At 39.9% G+C, this 20,216-nt stretch overlaps 1 protein-coding gene across 3 annotated transcripts in view; it reads right to left on the reverse strand.

Moving 5' to 3' along the window:
- The window catches only part of LOC126474037 (SWI/SNF-related matrix-associated actin-dependent regulator of chromatin subfamily A containing DEAD/H box 1 homolog), a 182,422-nt gene that overhangs the window by 132,376 nt on the left and 29,830 nt on the right, over positions 1-20,216 (reverse strand). For 2 of the 3 annotated variants that reach the window (XM_050101456.1, XM_050101448.1), the window contains exon 3: positions 17,539-17,813. In XM_050101456.1, coding sequence (XP_049957413.1) covers positions 17,539-17,813 — 275 coding nt within the window. The remainder of the gene's footprint in view (positions 1-17,538; positions 17,814-20,216) is intronic. The other variant, XM_050101462.1, reaches the window with a different exon arrangement.

Here is a 20,216-nt window from a genome sequence, read left to right on the forward strand (position 1 = left end):
TTATCAGCCATGTCGTTACCCCGTATCCCAACGTGGCCAGGTACCCAGCAAATGATCACCTCCTTGCCGTGGCGTTGGAGCCATTGTAAGCAGTCAAGGATAAGCTGAATCAGCGGGTCTACCGGATACATTTGGTGAAGCGTTTGCAGTGCACCAAGAGAGTCGGAACAGACAAGAAAACTCGTACAGTGATGTCTGTGAACCCTCTCCAGTGCCATTAGAATGCCATATAACTCCACATCATAATTTGTACATTGTTCTGGAAGATGTACTTTATAACCCCTATAAGGGAAAACCACAGAACAACCGAGAGCATTCCCCTGCTGGGATCATCTGTATAAATAACGATAAAACTATGGTACATACTTAATATAGACGAAAACAAAGTTGTAAAAACCATATCTGGAGTACAATTTTTCGGGTACTGCGTCAAGCTTAAAATCACTTTGGGCCTCCGAAGACATCAAGACAGCAGTGTGTTCCATCCCTGGGTGTGTATTTTCATGCCTGAGGGATCCAGATCCATGAGGCAGTCCGTAGCACATATACCAAATGGCTGGGCCGCTTGGGGCCGATTCCTGAACAGTCGTTCGAAGGTGGGCGTTGGATCACTGAACTAAGTGCCAAAGACTGGGGTGACACTGAGATTTTCAGCGCCTGCCAAGCCAAAAGGATATGTCACCGAATCCAGAGTGGTGGTTCACTAGCCTCTGCATACAGACTCTGAACTGGGCTGGTCCGAAAGGATCCAGTCGATATCTGAATGCCCGCAAGGTGGACAGCATCTAACATCCGGAGTCCCTCATGGAGGGCTGTCCACAGTCATCACACAGAGTGTTTGGGGTACAGCAGGAAGACATATGCCCAAAATGCAAGCAACAAAAGGCACCTCATGGGTGGTGAGATGTACGGTTTCACGTCACATCTGTGGGAAGGTATCTCCCTCGAAAGCCAGAATGAAGGCACTGGTATCGGAGCATTGTCTTTATGACTCTTCTGCACACATACAGCAAAACGAATGCTGCATTGCTCCAGATTAGCCCAGAGTTCCTAATCAGTTTGCAGGATGAGATCCCTATGAAGTCACTCACTGGACCATATTCACAGACTGATGAGGGGTAACAGACACTGGGACATTGGCAAGACATCACAACCACAAAGAGCTGCAGACTGTGCAGCAGAAGAAGCTCTGATCAACAGGGAGCATGACCGCATCTTACTGGCTGGGAGACTTCACTTCACAAAAGAGAGAGAGAGAGAGAGAGAGAGAGAGAGAGAGAGAGAGAGAGAGAGGGGGGGGGGGGGGGGCTTGTGGCAGTTAATATGACCCCATCTCTCCTAGTATAGATAAGGTAGTGGGGAAAGTGCTTCATCCCAAGGTAGCGAGTCTGGCCATCCTCCCATGGTGTAGCCAGGGAAGGGAAGGCTACTGGGACATACGAAGCACCATTCAATGATCCTTTACAATTCACAGAGACGTCCATTTGAGAACGGCCAGATTTTCACAGCTCGATATGCTTCATGCGCCAAGCATCCACCGTGATGCCAGTCACACTGAGCAGTGGCTCTCCCAATCAGCACCACCTGGCACAGCAAGGGCTCCTTGTGATAGGGCAGCCATCGCTGGGAGTTCAGATGCTCCAGGAAGACAAGCAACCACTTTTTGGCATACACAGGACGGAAAAGCTCAGGTATCAGTAGTGTGATCCCTGTGTTGTCAGGGGGCTCAGCCAAACGGGTATATAGCAGGTCCACCAGATGGACTGGTTACATGTAATGGTGATCTAGCGGGGTGGTGGAGAGCTACGGTGGGGAAGGAAGAACAGAAGGAAGGAGGAAGAGGAATCCACACCGTAGATGCTAAGGAGGGAGTTCTTCCCCAAATGGCTCATACTAAAAACAGAAAATTTAGAAGTGGAGGTCAAACGTCAAGAGGGGATCAATACAGCGAACCAGGTGGATATAAATCAGAAAACCTAGAGAGAGGAAGGAGCGAAGATAGGGAAGGGAGGTGCAAGGGGAAGGAAATGCAGCCAGGGGAGGGAGAAAGGGCTGCAGCAGATCGGGGCCCTATATGTGCCATGGACAAAGTCACAAAAGAACTGTGAGCCCCCTGGGAGGAAAGTGTGCCTGAACACTCAGTGCACCAAATGCTCTTCATGATGGACCTCCACAGCTGATGACCCATGCATGTGCAGATGTTAACATTACATCATCAGCAACTATGACTGAATGGGCACGTGACCTTTGGCACTGGACATAGGCACGACCACAGAGTGCTGATGGCCTGATGAATCCTGATATCTTCTTCATCATGATGGGTGGGCATGCATCAGTCTTCTTCCAGAGAAACAGCTCCTTGACACCTGTACAGCGGGATGGATACAAGCTGGCGGCGGCTGTATTATGCTCTGGGGAACATCCACGTGGGCATCCGTGGGCCCAGTGGAGCTCACGCAAGGCATCATGACGGCCAAGGAGTATCGCACACTGGTTGCAGACCACATACACCCCTTTATGATGATCATGTTTCCGAATGGCAGTGGCATTTTTCAAAAGATAATGCATCCCATCACAAGGCCTGGAGTGTGATGGAGTGGTTTGAGGAATACAGTGGCGAGTTCCAATTGATGTGCTGGCTCCACAGCTCACCCAGTCTGAGCCCCATCAAACACATCTGTATTGATAAAACGTTGTGTCAGATATCACAGCACCCCCTCCCTGGAATTTACAGGAATTAGGTGACCTGTGTGTGTGCGATTGTGGTTCCATCTCCCTCCAGCAACCTACTAAGGCCTCATTGCTTCTGTGTTATGGTGCATTGCCACTGTGCCCATGCCTAATATGGACATACTGGCAATTACGTAGGTGGACGTAATGTTCTGACTGATCAACGTGTGTGTGTGTGTGTGTGTGTGTGTGTGTGTGTGTGTGTGTGTGTGTGTTTCGTTCAGCCATGTCCTACTAAAGAACAGACACCATTTTAATCCAGCATCCACTATGGAGGAGGAGATTAGTGTTTAACGTCCCATTGACAACGAAGCCATTAGAGATGGAGCACAAGCATGGATTAGGGAAGGAAATCGGCCGTGCCCTTTCAAAGGAACCATTCCGGCATTTGCCTGAAACGATTTGGGGAAATCATGGAAAACTTAAATCAGGATGGCCGGAGATGGGTTTGAACCATCGTCATCCTGAATGCGAGTCCAGTGTGCTAACCACTGCATCACTATGAATTAAGACACAAAGTAATTACAGACAATGGCTGTGAGTGGGCATTGATTCAAATCATCGGGGAAATTTTGTGTCAGGCTGGTAACTGAACCAGGGCTCTTACTACTAATCCATTCAGACTCAGCGGTCATCGCAACTGCATGGACTGCCCTAGCAAGCCTCCCATCAGACCCAAATTCTCAAGCTACCCACACATTACTAACCTAGTGGCCTTTGCCCATTATTCTCATTACTTGCAGCATGTTGCCGATTCCCATAAGAGATCACTGGCCGTCTTCACTTTAATTCTGTGTGTGTGTGTGTGTGTGTGTGTGTGTGTGTGTGTGTGCACGCGCGGGGGGGGGGGGGGGGCTTATTTATTATTTCCTGGATATAAATTATGCTTGTTGCTGGCAACACTGTCAAAAAATCCATCATGTGTATCAAATCAGCATCTGCTGGACATAACGGGCATCTACTGGACATGACAGCCTCACAATAGAATTGATCAAGCTTATTACTGACATACTACTGCTCACAATAACAACTGCTAATATTTTCCCTAGACCATGAAGCTTTTATATGGATAACACAGATGAAATACTTATTTCACCAGAGCCAAATCCTTTCTGTCAAGTACCATCACTCAACCATCTTCTGCAAGTCCTTTTCTGTATCAGGAACCTCACAGTGGACTGATGTCCCTCACTATGTCAGAGAACCAAATAGCTACAACAATGTCTGCCTCTATTCTGTACTTTAAATTCAAATCATCTTTAATTTTATTTTAATTTCATTACTATGTAACATATTCTGACTGTAATGAGTTTTGTAATTACATGTAAAACCCTAGTCAGATGTAAGAGGGGTCCTGAAAGTCATAATTTGATCAAGTGCTGATGACATGAGCTTGGTAGTGTAGGATGCTGTGTGCAACACTGGCATTGTTTCAAATAGTGCAGTTCATGGTATAAGTTTATGGCTTGAAGAAAATAAACTAACACCAAATCATAGTAAGACTCAGATTTTATAGTTTCTAACACAATTCAATAAAACCTGATGTCCTAATTTCACAGAATGGGCATACAATTAGTGAAACTGAACATTTCAAATTTCCAGGTGTTTAGATAGTAAACTGTCTTGGAAAGTCCACGTTCAGAATCTTGTTCAAAGACTTAATGCTGCCATTTTTAGTATTCGAACAGTATCTGAAATAAGTGATAGTTCGACACAGAAAGTAGTCTACTTTGCTTATTTTCATTCGCTTATGACATGTGGTGTTATATTTTATGGTAACTCTTCCCATTCTCGAAGCATATTTTTGGCTCAGAAATGGGCACTTCGGGCAATAAGTGATGTAAGTTCATGAACCTCTTGGTGACCCCAGTTTATTAGTCTGCATATTCTGACACCAGCCTTTCAATATATATATTCTTTACTGTCAATTATTGTCAACAGTATCAGCTTATTCCCAAGAATTAGCAGCTTTCACTCAGTTAATACTAGGCAGAAATTCAATCTGCATTTGATCACATTTCCTTGACTCTTGTGCAGAAACATGTGTAGTATAATACTGCATCCATTTTCAATAAGCTACCACAAGAATTCAAAGATCTTAGTAGTAATCCATACGCTTTCAAATTGAAACTTAGGAGTTTCCTCACGGGTCACTCCTTCTATTCTGTTGACAAGTTCCTTGAAAAATTAAGCTGATTTCTGTGTTACATTGTTGACTGCGTTTACATAAACTTACGGCTTGTCTCTTTCTTTTTTTTTTTGGATTCATAAACATTTTATTTCATCTGTTATTAATTTTCTTTGTAATTTCATGTACTAACATGTTCCATGACCTTGGAGAATTGCTCCTCAACTTGGGTCCTATGGAACTAGACATGTAAAATGATTCTGATTCAATGAGCCGTCACTCCTTAGAAGGATCTGCCTCTTTGAATCAGTACACTAGTGGATCCCCCATTTGTAGTTCAGAGGCCATCCTGCTTCTTACAGGAGCTGGCCTTTTTTGGAGAAGACAGCTAGTCTCGAGTGCATTTTTCAATATCATTCCCATTCTAGAAACCAACCATGGTCCTCTGGCATGGAGACGAGTGGAAAGCTTAAAACAGAGGCTCAGACAATTCTGTAATGATCTTGGATGCAAATTTCTCAATCTCCACAATCAGCTGGCAAAGCAGTGTGCACAAGTAGGTTTTTTAGGACACAGAAATTCCTCCATGGATCTGATTAGATACGTTTTGATGTCAGGCAGAAAAGAATATCAGCCTTATTAATTAAAGAGAGTAGCATTTGTCATGTCATATTGGAGAAAGGAAACATTAATAAAGTATTAGTGAACTGAATGAGTGTCCATGTATAGATCCAAGAACTAATCTTGCCTGTAAGCAGCAAGAATACCCAGATAGATCTGAGGAGAGAAAGCTGCCTAAAACCAGATGTTAATAGCAATGACATTCTAAATTCTGACTGAAATGTATGTCACAAAGGTAGATTGAACACTGGTGGTGGAAGTGTGTTTATGGCTGTAAAAAATACAATTATGTCAAGTGAGGTTAGTATAGATTCCAAATGTGAAATGATTTGCTTGAAGGTGAGCTTTAAAAGTGGATCCAATATGCTAATCACAGCTTTTATTGACTCCCTGCCTCAGGAGCAGTAATGGCAGACATTTTAAGAGAAAAGATGGAGAAGGTTGGCCACAAATTTCTTGGTCAAGTTATTTCAACTTACCAGCTATGGACTGGCAGACTCAAGTGATTAGGGCAGGTTGTAGGAGCAGGGAATAGAGTGAAATTGTTCTAAACGTCTTATCCAAAAATTATCTTGAGCAGTTGACCAGAGAACCGACTTGTGAAGTTAACATTCTTATTTTTTAGAGTTCCTGGTTACTAGGAGACCCAAACTTTTCAACCCAGTTAATGTAGAACGAGGAATCAGTGAACATAAGGCTGCTACAACATCGCTGAATATGGCAGTAAATAGTAAATGTAGGAAGATATTTCTGTTCAGCCAGTGTGACAAGAAACAGATTTCAAATTAAATGTGAGATCAAATTGAAACATTCATCTCTAGCAGCGGAAATATTGAGCATAAATGAACAAAGTTAGAAGTATTTTAGAATATGCCTTAGAAACCATGTGCTGAGCAAAGTTGTGAGAGATGGGAAAGACCTGCTGTGGTTGATAGCCATGTTAGAAAGCTGCTCTGAAATCAATGAGAGTTTCACTCAGGTTTAAATGCAGCCAAGGCCTCCTAGAGAAACAAAAACTGAACAAAGCCAAAACTAGCATACGGAGAGCAACATGTTGAGTGTTCAGTGAATTCCAAACTAAAATTCTACCTACCCATCTCACAGAAAACCATAAGAAGTTTTGGTCTTGTGTTAAATCTGTCAAGATATTGAAGTCATCTGACCTGACACACTGGGACCATAATGACACTGAAACGAATGACACAGAGAAAGCCGAAATGTTTCATATCTTTCTCCAAAAGTGTTTAACTGAGAAGGATCGTAATGTGGTTCTTCTTTTTCATCATCACACAAATGCCAAAATGATAGATTGGAAAGAAGCACAAGTTATTCCCATTTTCAAGAAGCATTGTCAAACAGACGCACAAAACTCTAGGTCTGTACCACTGATGTCATGTTAGTATGATGCAGAATTTTGGTAGGCATTTTATACTCACAGTGACATTTCTGGAAACCAAAAATCTCCTCTGTAGGAAACAATATGGAATCCACAAACAAAAATCATGTGGAACCCAGATTACCCTGCTTGTCCACTAGACCCATAAAGCAGTAGATACCGGTGGCCCAGGTTGATGTTGTGCTCCTTGAATCACTGGAAGACTCCTCAGAAACTGTGGTCCACCCACAAAACAAGTAGCTTACAAGAATGAGATTTCCACTCTGCAGCGGAGTGTGCGCTGATATGAAACTTCCTGGCAGATTAAAACTGTGCCCAACCGAGACTCGAACTCGGGACCTTTGCCTTTTGCGGCCAAGTGCTCTACCAACTGAGCTACCGAAGCACGACTCACGCCCAGTACTCACAGCTTTACTTCTGCCAGTACCTCGTCTCCTACCTTCCAAAGGCAAAGGTCCCGAGTTCGAGTCTCGGTCGGGCACACAGTTTTAATCTGCCAGGAAGTTTCAAGTAGCTTACAAATTCTTATTGACCAATACTTGGAATATTACTCGCCAGTCAAAGATCTGAATCAGATAGTTAAAATTAAAGGACAATATCAATCTTATTACATGCTTTTTGTCAAATTGCATTACTTGCAGTCAGTGAACGAGATTGCATGAATTAGCACAACATATCTGTTGCAGTGTTAGTGGGAAACTTGAAGTCTGAGAGTCCAAGTAAAGCAGAAATCTCTATCCATTTCTTACCTTCTGGCTGTGACCCCACCCAAGGGCTCTACACCTTGTGAGTGTGCGTTACTGCAACCTTTCTGTGCAGTCTGTGAAGCACATTCTGGATGACAATCCTAGCCACTACCTGAGACATGGGAATTGCCAAGTTTCTGCTGATTTCAGTTAATGCCTTGTAGTAACTGAGTGACCATGTAATGATTAAGACCAAGTAAACATTAGTGACAGTGCTTTAATAAAATGCACACCATGGACATAATTTCATGTAACATGAAACAAGATGATGTCACATTATTGGAAGTTAAAATTGTTGATTTGGAAGAAATTTGCTTATGCATTTGCTGGCAATGAGAAAATCAAAGACAAAGTGCCTTGTTTTGTAGATAGAAATGTATACACTTACACTGGATGCGAAAGTGGGGGCTTCAAATCTTTTAAAACATTTTGTGATGCTGGAAAAAGCAGTAAAATTACTTTTTAAAAAATACTAAGAGATATATAAGTTTCTTGAAGTTGCACGAAATTTCAAGGCAGCTGTGAAAAAGAAATTGTCAATTTTGTAAGGAAAGACATTTTACCTTTTGAAGTTGGCATATAGAAATGGATTTCTTAAAACGGCGCAGTTTCTTATTGATGTGGGGTCCACGTACCGTACAGTGAGGGCCAAGCAATTGCCGTCTCATCCAACCACCATTTCGAGAAAGTAAAAAGAAACCTCTGATCAAGATGAGGTATGTTTCCAGGGCAGGCCACCAACAATTGGTCTATGGAGTGATTCATACCATACAATAAACTACATGGGAGTGACTGCTCATTACATTAACAGTGAAAAAGGAAAACTTCATGTTGTGCACTACAGATTTCAAGAGTGAGATAAAAAAAAACTGGGGAAAACATAAACATGAACTGATTAAGATATTAGAGTAATTCAGTTTATCCAGAACTGTGCAAAATGCCGTGTTCATTGTCAACAGAGGTCCAAGCATTGCAGCAGAACTTCATCAATACAAGAGACTCTTGTGTTCAGTGCACATTCTCAATAACGTGCTGGAGCACATGACTGTAGGAGATATCAATAATATAAAGAGTGATGTGCAAATATTAATAAATTCTTGTTGAGCTTTCACAACCTTTCTTAAAAGACATGGACTTCAGAACAAACTGTATAAGTAGTTGAAGGGAGATATGGACACATAATGGGACAGCAACTTGACATGTATGAGTCAATTAACTTGCAGTCCTTCAAAGTTCTAGCAATCTTGTCCACGATAAATCAAGGCAATTTAAATGATTTATTTGCTAAAAAATGTTGCAAGATGTAGTAAGCTTTCTGATATAATTTAAAAATACCTACCTCAAAATGTTTTTAGTGTGTTTACTATTCCCAACAAGAAAATTTAACTTCAAAATAAGATGTGCAAAACGTCATGGAATTAAACAATGATGATCTGCTAAATGCCTACCTAAACTACTAACACATGACAGCAACACACTGCAGGCTGTTCCTGTTCATAGAGGATTGTAGCTCTCTGTGAACAATGAAATCGGTACACACACCTCAGAGCATTGTTGCTTGCTCTGAAATGGCCTGGGACAGTGGAGCCTCGTCATCTGTCAGCTGCACTATGTACGATTGTCGACCTCATACTCGTAGTGCCCACACTGCACTGTTTCCAAGGCGCTGCAGTGAACGCAGCTGAGACCTCCTGCTTCATGACATTCAATGCACCTTACTTGGCCTCCACATCAATAATGAACTGCACCTTGTCAAGAAATCCTTTTCCACAGCCAACTTCAGAAGGTAAAATGGCTTTTCTGACAAGATTGCCCCCCCCCCCCCTTTTTTTGGGGGGTTATCTTCAAATATCTGCGGCTGCAGATATGGAACTTGCAGATGCAGATAAGGGTCATGCGGATGTGGTGCAGGTAACATTTTTTTGTATTTGCACAGAGCTCTAACTATTAACATAGTGGCTTATAACACAAGAGATCTTTACCTTAAGACTGCCTCCTTATCACTGACATTGTTGTATGTCAGTTCAAAAGGAACAAAATACAGTAAAACCCCATTTTTACGCTCTTCATCACACTGGCCCAAGAAGGTGTAAAATGCAGGAAAACTTAATATACAGGAAACACAATAAGCTGTAAATTTCATGCCTATTGTTCTCTATTTACGAAGGCTGCCAACTTTATTCTATTAACTAATATTTTATTTACTGTAATTTTATGATGATTCAGAATAATAAGTTTCTTATTAAAAATGAATATATATTTTAATGTGGTTTCACAAAAGATGCTTGCATTTGTGTGTGTCAGCACTCATTAAGGCAGTGGCTGAGTGCTAACACATACAAATGCATATTTCCTTCTTCATTCCGATCATGTCCAATGATGTAAATAAAGCACAGAAACAAAAGTCTTTCATGGAACCACATTAAAAAGATATTTGTGTTCTAACATAATCATCATAAAATTGTGGTAGAAAGCTCGTAATAAAATATTTGGTTACAACACTACAGTTGGCATTTCTTGTAAACAGGGAACAATAGGCACAAAATCTACAGCTTGTTACCACAAGGACGTTACTCGGTTCAGGGACATCATGGATGAGGAAGAGGGTGGAAACTGTCATTATGTTAAGAAGCATCCTGAGGAGGAATGTTTACGTCTTACATCAGGTGGTAACAACCTTAGTCTGTGCACCTGGTACAGATTAGTGTATTTTAAGTGGAAGTAATGACAATTCATGAAAGCCCATTACAGAGCCTACTGTCTTCAAAAGAGGTGCTTATTTATAAAAATCACTGTGAAATTTAAAGCTGTTGTAATACAATGCAATGAGCAGAAGGAAGGTTGCTCCTAGCGTCACTATCCCCAGATTGTGATTATCACTAAGACAGTGACACAGCATACTTTCTCATCTTTCTAAACACTGCAAACTGTAATAAAGGCGGCCATGACCCAACACACTGACAATGAAAATCTTGCTTACCATGCTAATGCCACATTACATGGTCAATAACTTTGTGTTGTTAGCTTTTCCTGCTTTGTTCCAAGCCTGACATTGAACAGGAATAAAATGCACTTTTTTGCAGAAATCTGCGTCAAAATCAATGTTAAAAGTTGCAATAATGTTAAAGAAAACTTAAAATGTGAGAAATGTTGTAACAAAGGGTCATTAATGATGGGACTGCACTGTACTGACAGAATAGAACTTCTGTTTGGACTGACAAAAATTAATGTAAAAAGTGGGAAAACTAAATATGCGGGAACATAAAAATGGTGTTTTACTGTAAAAAGTTTAGTGTCAGTGGAGTTGAGAAACTAACTGCGCAAAGTATGGAAAATTTCGCTGAAAGAGGCTGCGGGCTTCTGTAAAATGCATGAAATGAGCAATTTAGTTAGTTAGTTGTGTGTTCAAATAATCAACCTCACAGTAACAATTATGGTGTGGAACGTGTCAAGTGCTTCAGAAATGTACACATGAAATAGGGTTTTTATTTTTATTTATTTATTTATTTTTTTGCTTAAAATTTTATTACCTACCCCATTTCCTTAAATGGCACAAAATGCATATATTATACCTATAGATTCATTTATTTCTATTCAAGAATTCATCTATGGTACGGAAGGAGTTGTCAAGGAGATATGATTTCAATTGTTTTTAAAACAATTACTGCTGTCTGCAAGACATTTTATTTCATCTGGTAATTTATCAAAAAGTTTTACGGCAGCATATTTTATCCCTTTCTGTGCCAAGGATAGGTTAAGAAGAGGATAGTGTAAGCCTTTCTTTCTTCTGGTATTATAATCATGAATATTTGCCATTTTTAAACTGGTCCATGTTGTTGAGAACAAACTTCATTACTGAATAAATTTACTGTAAGGCTGTTGTAAGAATTCCTAACATTTTACAGATGCCTACACGATGTGCAACTATGAGCCCCACACTTTACGCTAAGCACTTTCTCTTGAGCAAGGAATAATTTTTTCCTAAGTGTTGAGTTATCCCAGAATATTATTCTGTGTGGCACCAGAGAGTGAAAGTATGCTAAGTAAGTTAGCTTGCTAATTTCAATAACCTGAAAATTGGTAATTATTCTGACTGCAAAAGTTGCTGAACCTAGTTGCTTTAGAAGATCCAAAATATGAATTTTCCAATTAAGATTCTCATCTATATGTACACCCAAAAACTTAGTATGCCCTATCACAGCTACTGACTTCTGTTGATGTGTAATTTTTATTGAAGGAACTGTACTCCTTGCAGCAGAAAATTGGATGTACTGTGTTTTTTGTAAGTTCAGAGCAAGCTTATTTTCAGAAAACCAATTAATAACTTTTCCAAAGACGTTATTTGTATCACTTTCTATTGGAGTTTCTTTTACTGGATTAATAATGATTCTTGTATCATCAGCTAAGTGTCAGTTTAGCTTCTTGTTTCAAATAAGAAGAGAGGTCATTCACATACATCAAGAACAGAAGGGGACCATGATCAAACTCGGTGGGACACCTAATGTAATTTCTCCCTGTTAGATGAGATGGTAAATTTCCTTAAAACACTCAAACCACGTAAAGAAACGTTTTGCTTCCTGTTCTGTAGATATAAGGGAAACCATTCATATGCTGTTCTGCATCATACCATAGAATGGTAATTTCTGTAGCATACGTCACAGTTCACACAATCAAATACTTTGGATACGTAACAGAAAATTCCTATTGGTGAAATTACACTATTTAAAGACTCTGTTATGTGGGCAGTGAAAATGTATATTGCCCTCCCAGTGGGATAGCATTTTTGAAATCTGAATGGTGATTTATTAAGTATCCCATTACTGTTGAGATGGCTAACCACTCTCGAGTACATTACTTTCTCAACAATTTATGAAAATGCTGTAAGCCAGGATACTGGCCAGTAATTATTGATATCTGTGGTGTCCCCTTTTTTGTAAAGAGGCTTGACAATGGCATATTTTAACCTGTTTGGGAAAATACCTTGCGTTAGTGATACATTGCACATGTCACTTGGAACATCAGCTGTAACTGCTCTACATTGTTTTAATATCTTATTAGAGAAGATATCTACTCCAACAGAATATTTATTTTTCAAAGATTTAATGATTTTTCCTTATTCAGTGTGTATACATGGACAAAGAAAAAAAAAATTCCGAGATTTTTACCAGTTAAAAATACCCTTTCTCCAAGGTGAAAACACACTTTTTCCATGTTAAGTGACAGTATACTCTTATCCGGCACTGTAAAACTCATCAATCCTTTGAATGTTAATGTTTTTATATACCGGAGTAGAATTTTCTGGCACTTCAGAAAATGTAACTCAGGGGGGAAAAACATGTTTTGAAAGACCTTTGACGTGCAGCAACATGTATGCTGCATATTTTCGTATTACAAAGGTATAAATTTTAATCCACCAAACACTGCATGTCACGTGATCTCGCCAGCTGATGACAACGTAGGACACGTGATGTAGTCAGCCAATAGCAACATCACTCTTAAGTAGCGCGAACACACAAATAAGAAAACTTAAATGGTTTAAATTGATATACATAGCATTCACCTATAATATTGGTCTCGAAGGTTAATAAGCTGGAAGAGAAGCTAAGCTTCTTGTTACACTAAGATACATCACACAAATGTGCCAGTTAAATTTTTAATAATGACGTATATGTCTGATCTTCTGGGCTCGAAATTCTTCTAAATGGTCGTCCTCAAAGACTTGATTTATAAATGAAGGTCAAACGCTTTGTGATTTAATAAATTCATGGTAAATTCTCGCACATAGCTCATCTTACGAAATAGGTTTGTTTCAGCAGTTGCAAGAGAGCGCCAGAAAACAAGCGTCACCGCGCTTGCGCAGCTACAATGACGAAGGAAGCCCATACATTCGTATGTGTAAAACATTAAAAGAACTCACAATATGTCATAAAAGAAACTAGACATCAGAGGATAATTCATGAGTGTCGGAATTTCGTGAACCATACTAAAACGCATAATTCAGCTTAAAATGCACATTCGTATGCAAATTTTCTTGGAATACCAGTACTGTATTATGTCATGTTTAGTTCTTTATTATGGCATAATACCATACATGCACTTGAAATGCAGCGAACAGTTGAAACTAGCCATTAGTGTGAAATTAAACACTTCGTTTCAAATAAATTGACTGCCTCAACCGAAAAGATTAATAAAAGCCAAATCTCTTTCGCAAACCGGCCAAAATAACTTCATTGTTCTGTAAGGCGATTAATGTTTGACTGTCAGTTAGGTGGTAATAAAATCTAAAACTAATAACATATTTTAGCCTTCTGTAATTAGGCAAACGTATTTTAATTCATTTGATAGCTCCCGGCCACAAAAATCTGTTTTGTTATCATTTAACATGAGAGCAATAAATGAAGAGGAAACAACAAGATCACTAAACGTAAACACAGGTCACGTGGAGACGACCCACCTCCCCACCACAACTCAGACTGCTCTGTGCATCAGCCCCAGATTTACTAATTTCCGAACTGGGGCAATATTAAGTAGTGGCGCCCAGCCACACATCTGTAACCAGAAGCAGGGGAATGTACTACTCATACGCGACTCAACTCCGCATGCGCAAGAGCCCGCCCGCTACTGCTCAAACAAATCTAATTTAAACAGTTGTCATGCCACGCTCATCGGAGGCAACTTGTTACAAAGCATTGCATAGTCTTCCTAAAGCCTTTGACACATTTTGCTGTTGGCAGGCGCTTGCATGAGCACGGTTTTGTTGTTGTATATGGCGCATTTCCTTTGCAACTCAAGTTTTATTTTCTTTCTTTTTTTTCCCCTGGTCATGTTTTGTTGCTGCAGTATTATTCTGCAGAAGCGGGATACAGTAATATCCTTTGTTAAAGTATTGGTTCTTACCAGTCAAAATCACAAAAATTTAACTGAAAACTAAAACAATGAAAAACTCCCGGAATTCTAAACAATTCCTAGGTTTTTCCCGGTTTTCTGCCGGATGAAAAAATTCTCGGGTTTTTCCCAGATCTCCCGGGTCGTATACACCCTGTTATTTCACAAGAGGTTGTTAGATCGAAAGAAATCTGACTAAGATTTCTCAAAATTGACTCTTCCATGTACAGCTTGGGTTCTTCTTTTGAACTATTCTCACCAATTTTTTTGCCTACACTTAAGAAATGGTTTTTAGATACATTAGCTACTCGTGTACTGTTGGTTAAGGCTTCTTCTTTTGAACCATTCTCACCAATTTTTTTGCCTACAATTAAGAAAAGTTTTTACACACGTTAGCTACTCGTGTGCTGTTGGTTAAAATGGTCTCTTTAATAGTAATACTACCTACCCCAGTGGTTACTTTTCCTGTCTCCCTTCTAACAACATTGATTTGATTTTATTGCCTGAATCTGTAACATACATATTTCTTGATTTTTCTGATGACTTTTCTCAGTATGCTACAATAATTTTTATAGTGGAAAATTACTTCAGAGTCTTTATTAATTCTTGTTGTCTCATACAGTTTTCTTTTTCTTTCTAACACACTTTAATACCAGTAGTAATCCAAGGTTTCTTTGAAAACAGTTTGGTGTTACATTTAGTTGATTTTTTTTTTTTTGGGGGGGGGGGGGGGGGGGTGGCAACTATTTTCAAAAAGGGATATAAATTTATCAAGAAATATATTTCAATTATCATTTGATTCGTTTTACACATCTCCCCAATTAACATTTCTTAAACTTTCTCTGAAAGGATAGATACCGGGTTGGGCAACCTTACACTTTTACTTAATGGTTTCTGAAATGTACACCCTGTTAGATTTTGTAAATTAATCAATTGTCCATCATGGTCTGATAATTCATTTATGACAGGGAAAGCATGTGTCAGTTTTACAGCCTCTTGCTGTGCAAATACATTACCTATTAGAGTGCTACTGTCTTGAGTTCTACGTGTAGCGAAATTTATCACTGATTCTGAGTTATATGTCATTAATAACACTTGTAGTTCACTTTTCTTATCACAATTGCTTAGAAAGTTTACACTGATATCACCGCAGATTAATAACTTCCTTTTGTCTGACTGACAACATAATAGCTCCCAATCTCCTAATGGAGACCTGTATACTACTGCTAACATCAACACTACACCATCTAGCTGTAATTCACATACACAAACTTCAAAGTGCTGATCTACACAAAATGCTTGCTTCTACAGTTTTGTTTTTATACCCTTGTTTTATGTAAATGACAACTCCTCCTTTATCCACGTTAGATCTGAAAGCATAAGATGCTAAATTATATCCGTTTATACTGACACTTTCCATTCCCACATTTACATGGTGTTGAGACAGATGAAGTGTATCAATCTCATTCTTATTCTTATTTTTGAGAGGATCTAAACACACTAACAGCTCACATACTTTATTTGTTATTTCCTGATATTTTGATGAGGTAAATTGATACTACCCTTAGCTTTATCCATATTTACTGTACATGAAGCTTTTTTTATTCTATTTTTCTTGATTGTTGTCTGTCTGGACTTTGGCTTTAACCTAAAAAACCTGTGTGCATGGTCCCATTAACCACAGGGATCATCCCTTGTGTGATGTGGCGCTTCTTACAGTATCTGCTAATAGAGAAGCTAACATATCTTTCCCCTTCCTATTTAGGTGCAGACCACGTGTAGTGCATCCCCAACTACTAATAGCATCAACTGGAACACCACTTATGAGAGATTTTGCCGGTGTCTGGAGCATCCCTTTCAGCTCAGTGTTAACATGCCTTAAGTAGTGTTTACCCAGAGCCGATCATGGTGCTAAAGAACTCCACAAACACCACATTTGTGTGCCCAGTTTCTGCTCCTATTTTATCCAGGTCACTCCTAATATTATATCTTGGATTCATAGCCAGGCTGTTTCCTGCTCCCCAACTATAATTACCTGATCTCCGTTCTCAAAGTCCCTGAATAGCTGACCTAAGTTTTCTGTCACCTGGCTAAGGCTAGCACTCGGTTTCACAAAACTTGTGGCCTGGTATCCTGCACTTAATTTCTCCTGAAGCTGCTGTCCTACACCCCTCCCATTACAGCTATCTACAAGCAGAACTATTCTTCTCCTATTCTGATTTGATCCCGGCATGTCTTTTTTTCTTTAAGCTAATATTCTGCTTCAACATATATTCAACCACATCTGGATGAGGCCTTTCCTCAACTCCTTTAGATAGCAAGACAAACTGATTTACTGACTGACTTCCAGAAGTTTTTTCAACAGTTTCTCTTTTTTGTCCTTTGCTTACTACCTTTCCCCCAGCATCCTGTCTCTTTAAATGTGGAATAATGGATGTCCCTTCTAACATAATGTACATGAATTAATTGTTAGATTCACTGGTTTGTTTGTTGATTTGGTGGAGGGGACCAAACTGTGAGGTCATCGGTCCCATCGGATTAGGGAAGGAAGTCGGCCATGCCCTTTGAAAGGAACCATCCTGGATTCTGCGTAAAGCAATTTAGGAAAATCATGGAAAACCTGAATCAGGATGGTTGGACGCTGGTTTGAACCACTGTCCTCCCGAATGTGAGTCCAGTGTGCTAACCACTGCACCACTTCGCTCAGTCATTACTTCCATTTATTCAACTACTTCTAAAAGTATAATCATGAACTGAGTGGTGGCACTCACTCTGGAGCAGCACAGCTGCCTGCGAGTAACATCTGATGACAGCATATACCTTTAAAATTTTCATCCTATTTACATACTATCCTCTATTTCTCTGCAGTATGCCTGTGTCATCAAAAACTCAGTGGTAGCTGCCACATATTGTGGTAATGGTCAAGTGGCACAAGTAATTTTAATTAGAATTTAATCAAGAACTTGCCATTTCATAAATAACTATAAAATAACAACAAAATAAAAAGATGAATGGTCTCATGCACTGCTCACCATTTTATCTTTAGTGGGAAATGCATCTTCCAGGAAGTCAAGGCTTACTTGTTTTTCATGTATGTCATCAACAGCCTCAGGTTGTATGCCATCAACAGCCTCAGGTTCTACCCCATTCTCTACAGGAATAACCTCTTGTTCTTCAGAAACTGATGGTACTGGCTCGATAGGTATCTCTTGGATGTCGTCATCATCATCATCATCATCATCTATTATACAATAAGTAATCTTCTTACGCTGAAACGGCTTCACATCGTCATCATCATCATCTAGTTCTGGAAGGAAAGAATGAGAGAAAACAATAAAACTAATATAGCTTATAAGGAATTTTAAAGTATAATATCAATTGGTTTGATGGTTAGACCAAGCAGAATAGTATATTCTGTGTTGATGGAATTGGGAAGTTAAAATCAAAACTCATATCAACTGCTGAATGCCTAGAATGGGCAATGCAATTACTCTGAAAGAATCAGGAGCAACCAGTAGCAAGTTGTATACTAACACTCCATTTCAACTTGCCACACGTCATCCCAAATGGAAAATGTGTAAGGAAAGAGTCATGAAGATCTAAGCAAAAACTAACAAAGGAATCTGAAACATCAATGAAGTAGCAGCTCTACTATTCTGTATCACTGTATGTATTAACAACTCAAATCTACTCCAGAGTTATGTTACATTGTTTAAGTATTGGCACAGAGGATGGAAACAAAGTGACAAACACACATCTACTTTCAGATGACGTTCATTGGCATACAGTGTCTTATTTGAGCCAACAAAATATACACATTTACAGATCAGCTTCATAAAACTCCCATGTTAAAATAAACAATTACACTATGTGATCAAAAGTATCCGGACACCTGGCTGAAAATTACTTACAAGTTCACGGCGCCCTCCTTCGGTAATGTTGGAATTCAACATGGTGTTGGCCCACCCATAGCCTTGATGACAACTTCCACTCTCACAGGCATACAATCAATCAGGTTCTCGAAGGTTTCTTGCGGAATGGCAGCCCATTCTTCAAAGAGTGCTGCACTAAGCAGAGGTATCAATGTCAGTCGGCGAGGCTTCGCACGAAGTCGGCGTTCCAAAACGTCCCAGAGGTGTTGTATAGGATTCAGGTCAGGCATCAAGTCAGTGTTCGACATTCCAAAACATCCCAAAGGTGTTCTTTAGGATTCGGGTCAGGACTCTGGGCAGGCCAGTCCATTACAGGGATGTTGATGTTGTTGTTGTTGTTGTTGTTGTTGTTGTGCAACCACTCTGCCACAGGCTGTGCATAATGAACAGGTGCTCGATAGTGTTGAAAGATGCAGTCTCCATCCCCAAATTGCTCTTCAACAGTGGGAAGCGAGAAGGTGCTTAAAACATCAATGTAGACATGTGCTGTGATAGAACCACACAAAACAATACGGGGTGCAAGCCCCTCCATGAAAAATACGACCACACCACAACACCATCGCATCCAAATTTTACTGTTGGCACTACACACGCTGGCAGATTACGTTCACCGGGCATTTGCCATACCCACACCCTGCCATCGGATCGCCACATTGTGTACTGTGATTAGTCACTCTACATGACGTTTTTCCACTGTTCAATCGTCCAATGTTTACACTCCTTACACCAAGCGAGGCATCATTTGGCACTTACCAGCGTGATTGTGGGATATGAGCAGCCACTCGACAATGAAATCCAAGTTTTCTCACCTCCCGCCTAATGGTCATAGTACTTGCAGTGGATCCTGATACAGTTTGGAATTCCTGTGTGATGGTCTGGATAGATGTCTGCCTATTAGACATTAAGGCCCTCTTCAACTGTCATCAGTCTCTGTCAGTCAACAGACAAGGTCGGCTTGTATGCTTTTGTGCTGTACATGTCCCTTCACATTTCCATTTCACTATCACATCAGAAACAGTGGACCTAGGGATGTTTAGGAGTGTGGAAATCTCGGGTACAGACATAAGACACAAGTGACACCCAATCACCCGACCATGTTCGAAGTCTGTGAGTTCTGCGGAGCACCCCACTGTGCTCTCTCACGATGTCTAATGACTACTGAGGTCCTGATATGGAGTAGCTGGCAGTAGGTGGCAGCACAATGCACCTAATATGAGAAACGTATGTTTTGAGGGGTTTCCAGATGCTTTTGATCACATAGTGTATCTGTATCCAATATATTTGCAATTGTATTATTTGAACTTATGTGTATGGTTCGAGAACACATTTATGGGCTAGGCAACGAGAAGCAATGGAATGCACAGAATACACTTTTCTTTAGTTTCAAGACAGGAAAGCATATAATCAAGGTAACAAACAAGAAAGACTGAGAGTATGAAAAAAATGAGAACAGTGTGTTAACAGAATGGAAAAAAATAATGAGCAAAATTATAATAAATGTTGTATGAACTGTACAAAACAAGAATTCAAAAGTAATTACACATGACACATATCATTCTTTCAGTATGAACTTTAGTATCATCTAATACCAAGTAGTCAGACAATATTATAATGTACACAGAATTACACAGTGTGTGAAGTGTCACAAAGTGCAGGTGATTAACAAGGATGGGACAGACCCGGAGACAACATTGATTTCGAGGAGCTTTGGCATACTAGTCCAGAGTCACACAAAAGTAGGTCTTGTGAAATGGACTGAGGTTACTGTGCGGGGTCCA

This window comes from Schistocerca serialis, chromosome 1 (genome assembly GCF_023864345.2).
Source record: "Schistocerca serialis cubense isolate TAMUIC-IGC-003099 chromosome 1, iqSchSeri2.2, whole genome shotgun sequence".
In the NCBI taxonomy this organism is placed as follows: Eukaryota; Metazoa; Arthropoda; class Insecta; order Orthoptera; family Acrididae; genus Schistocerca; species Schistocerca serialis.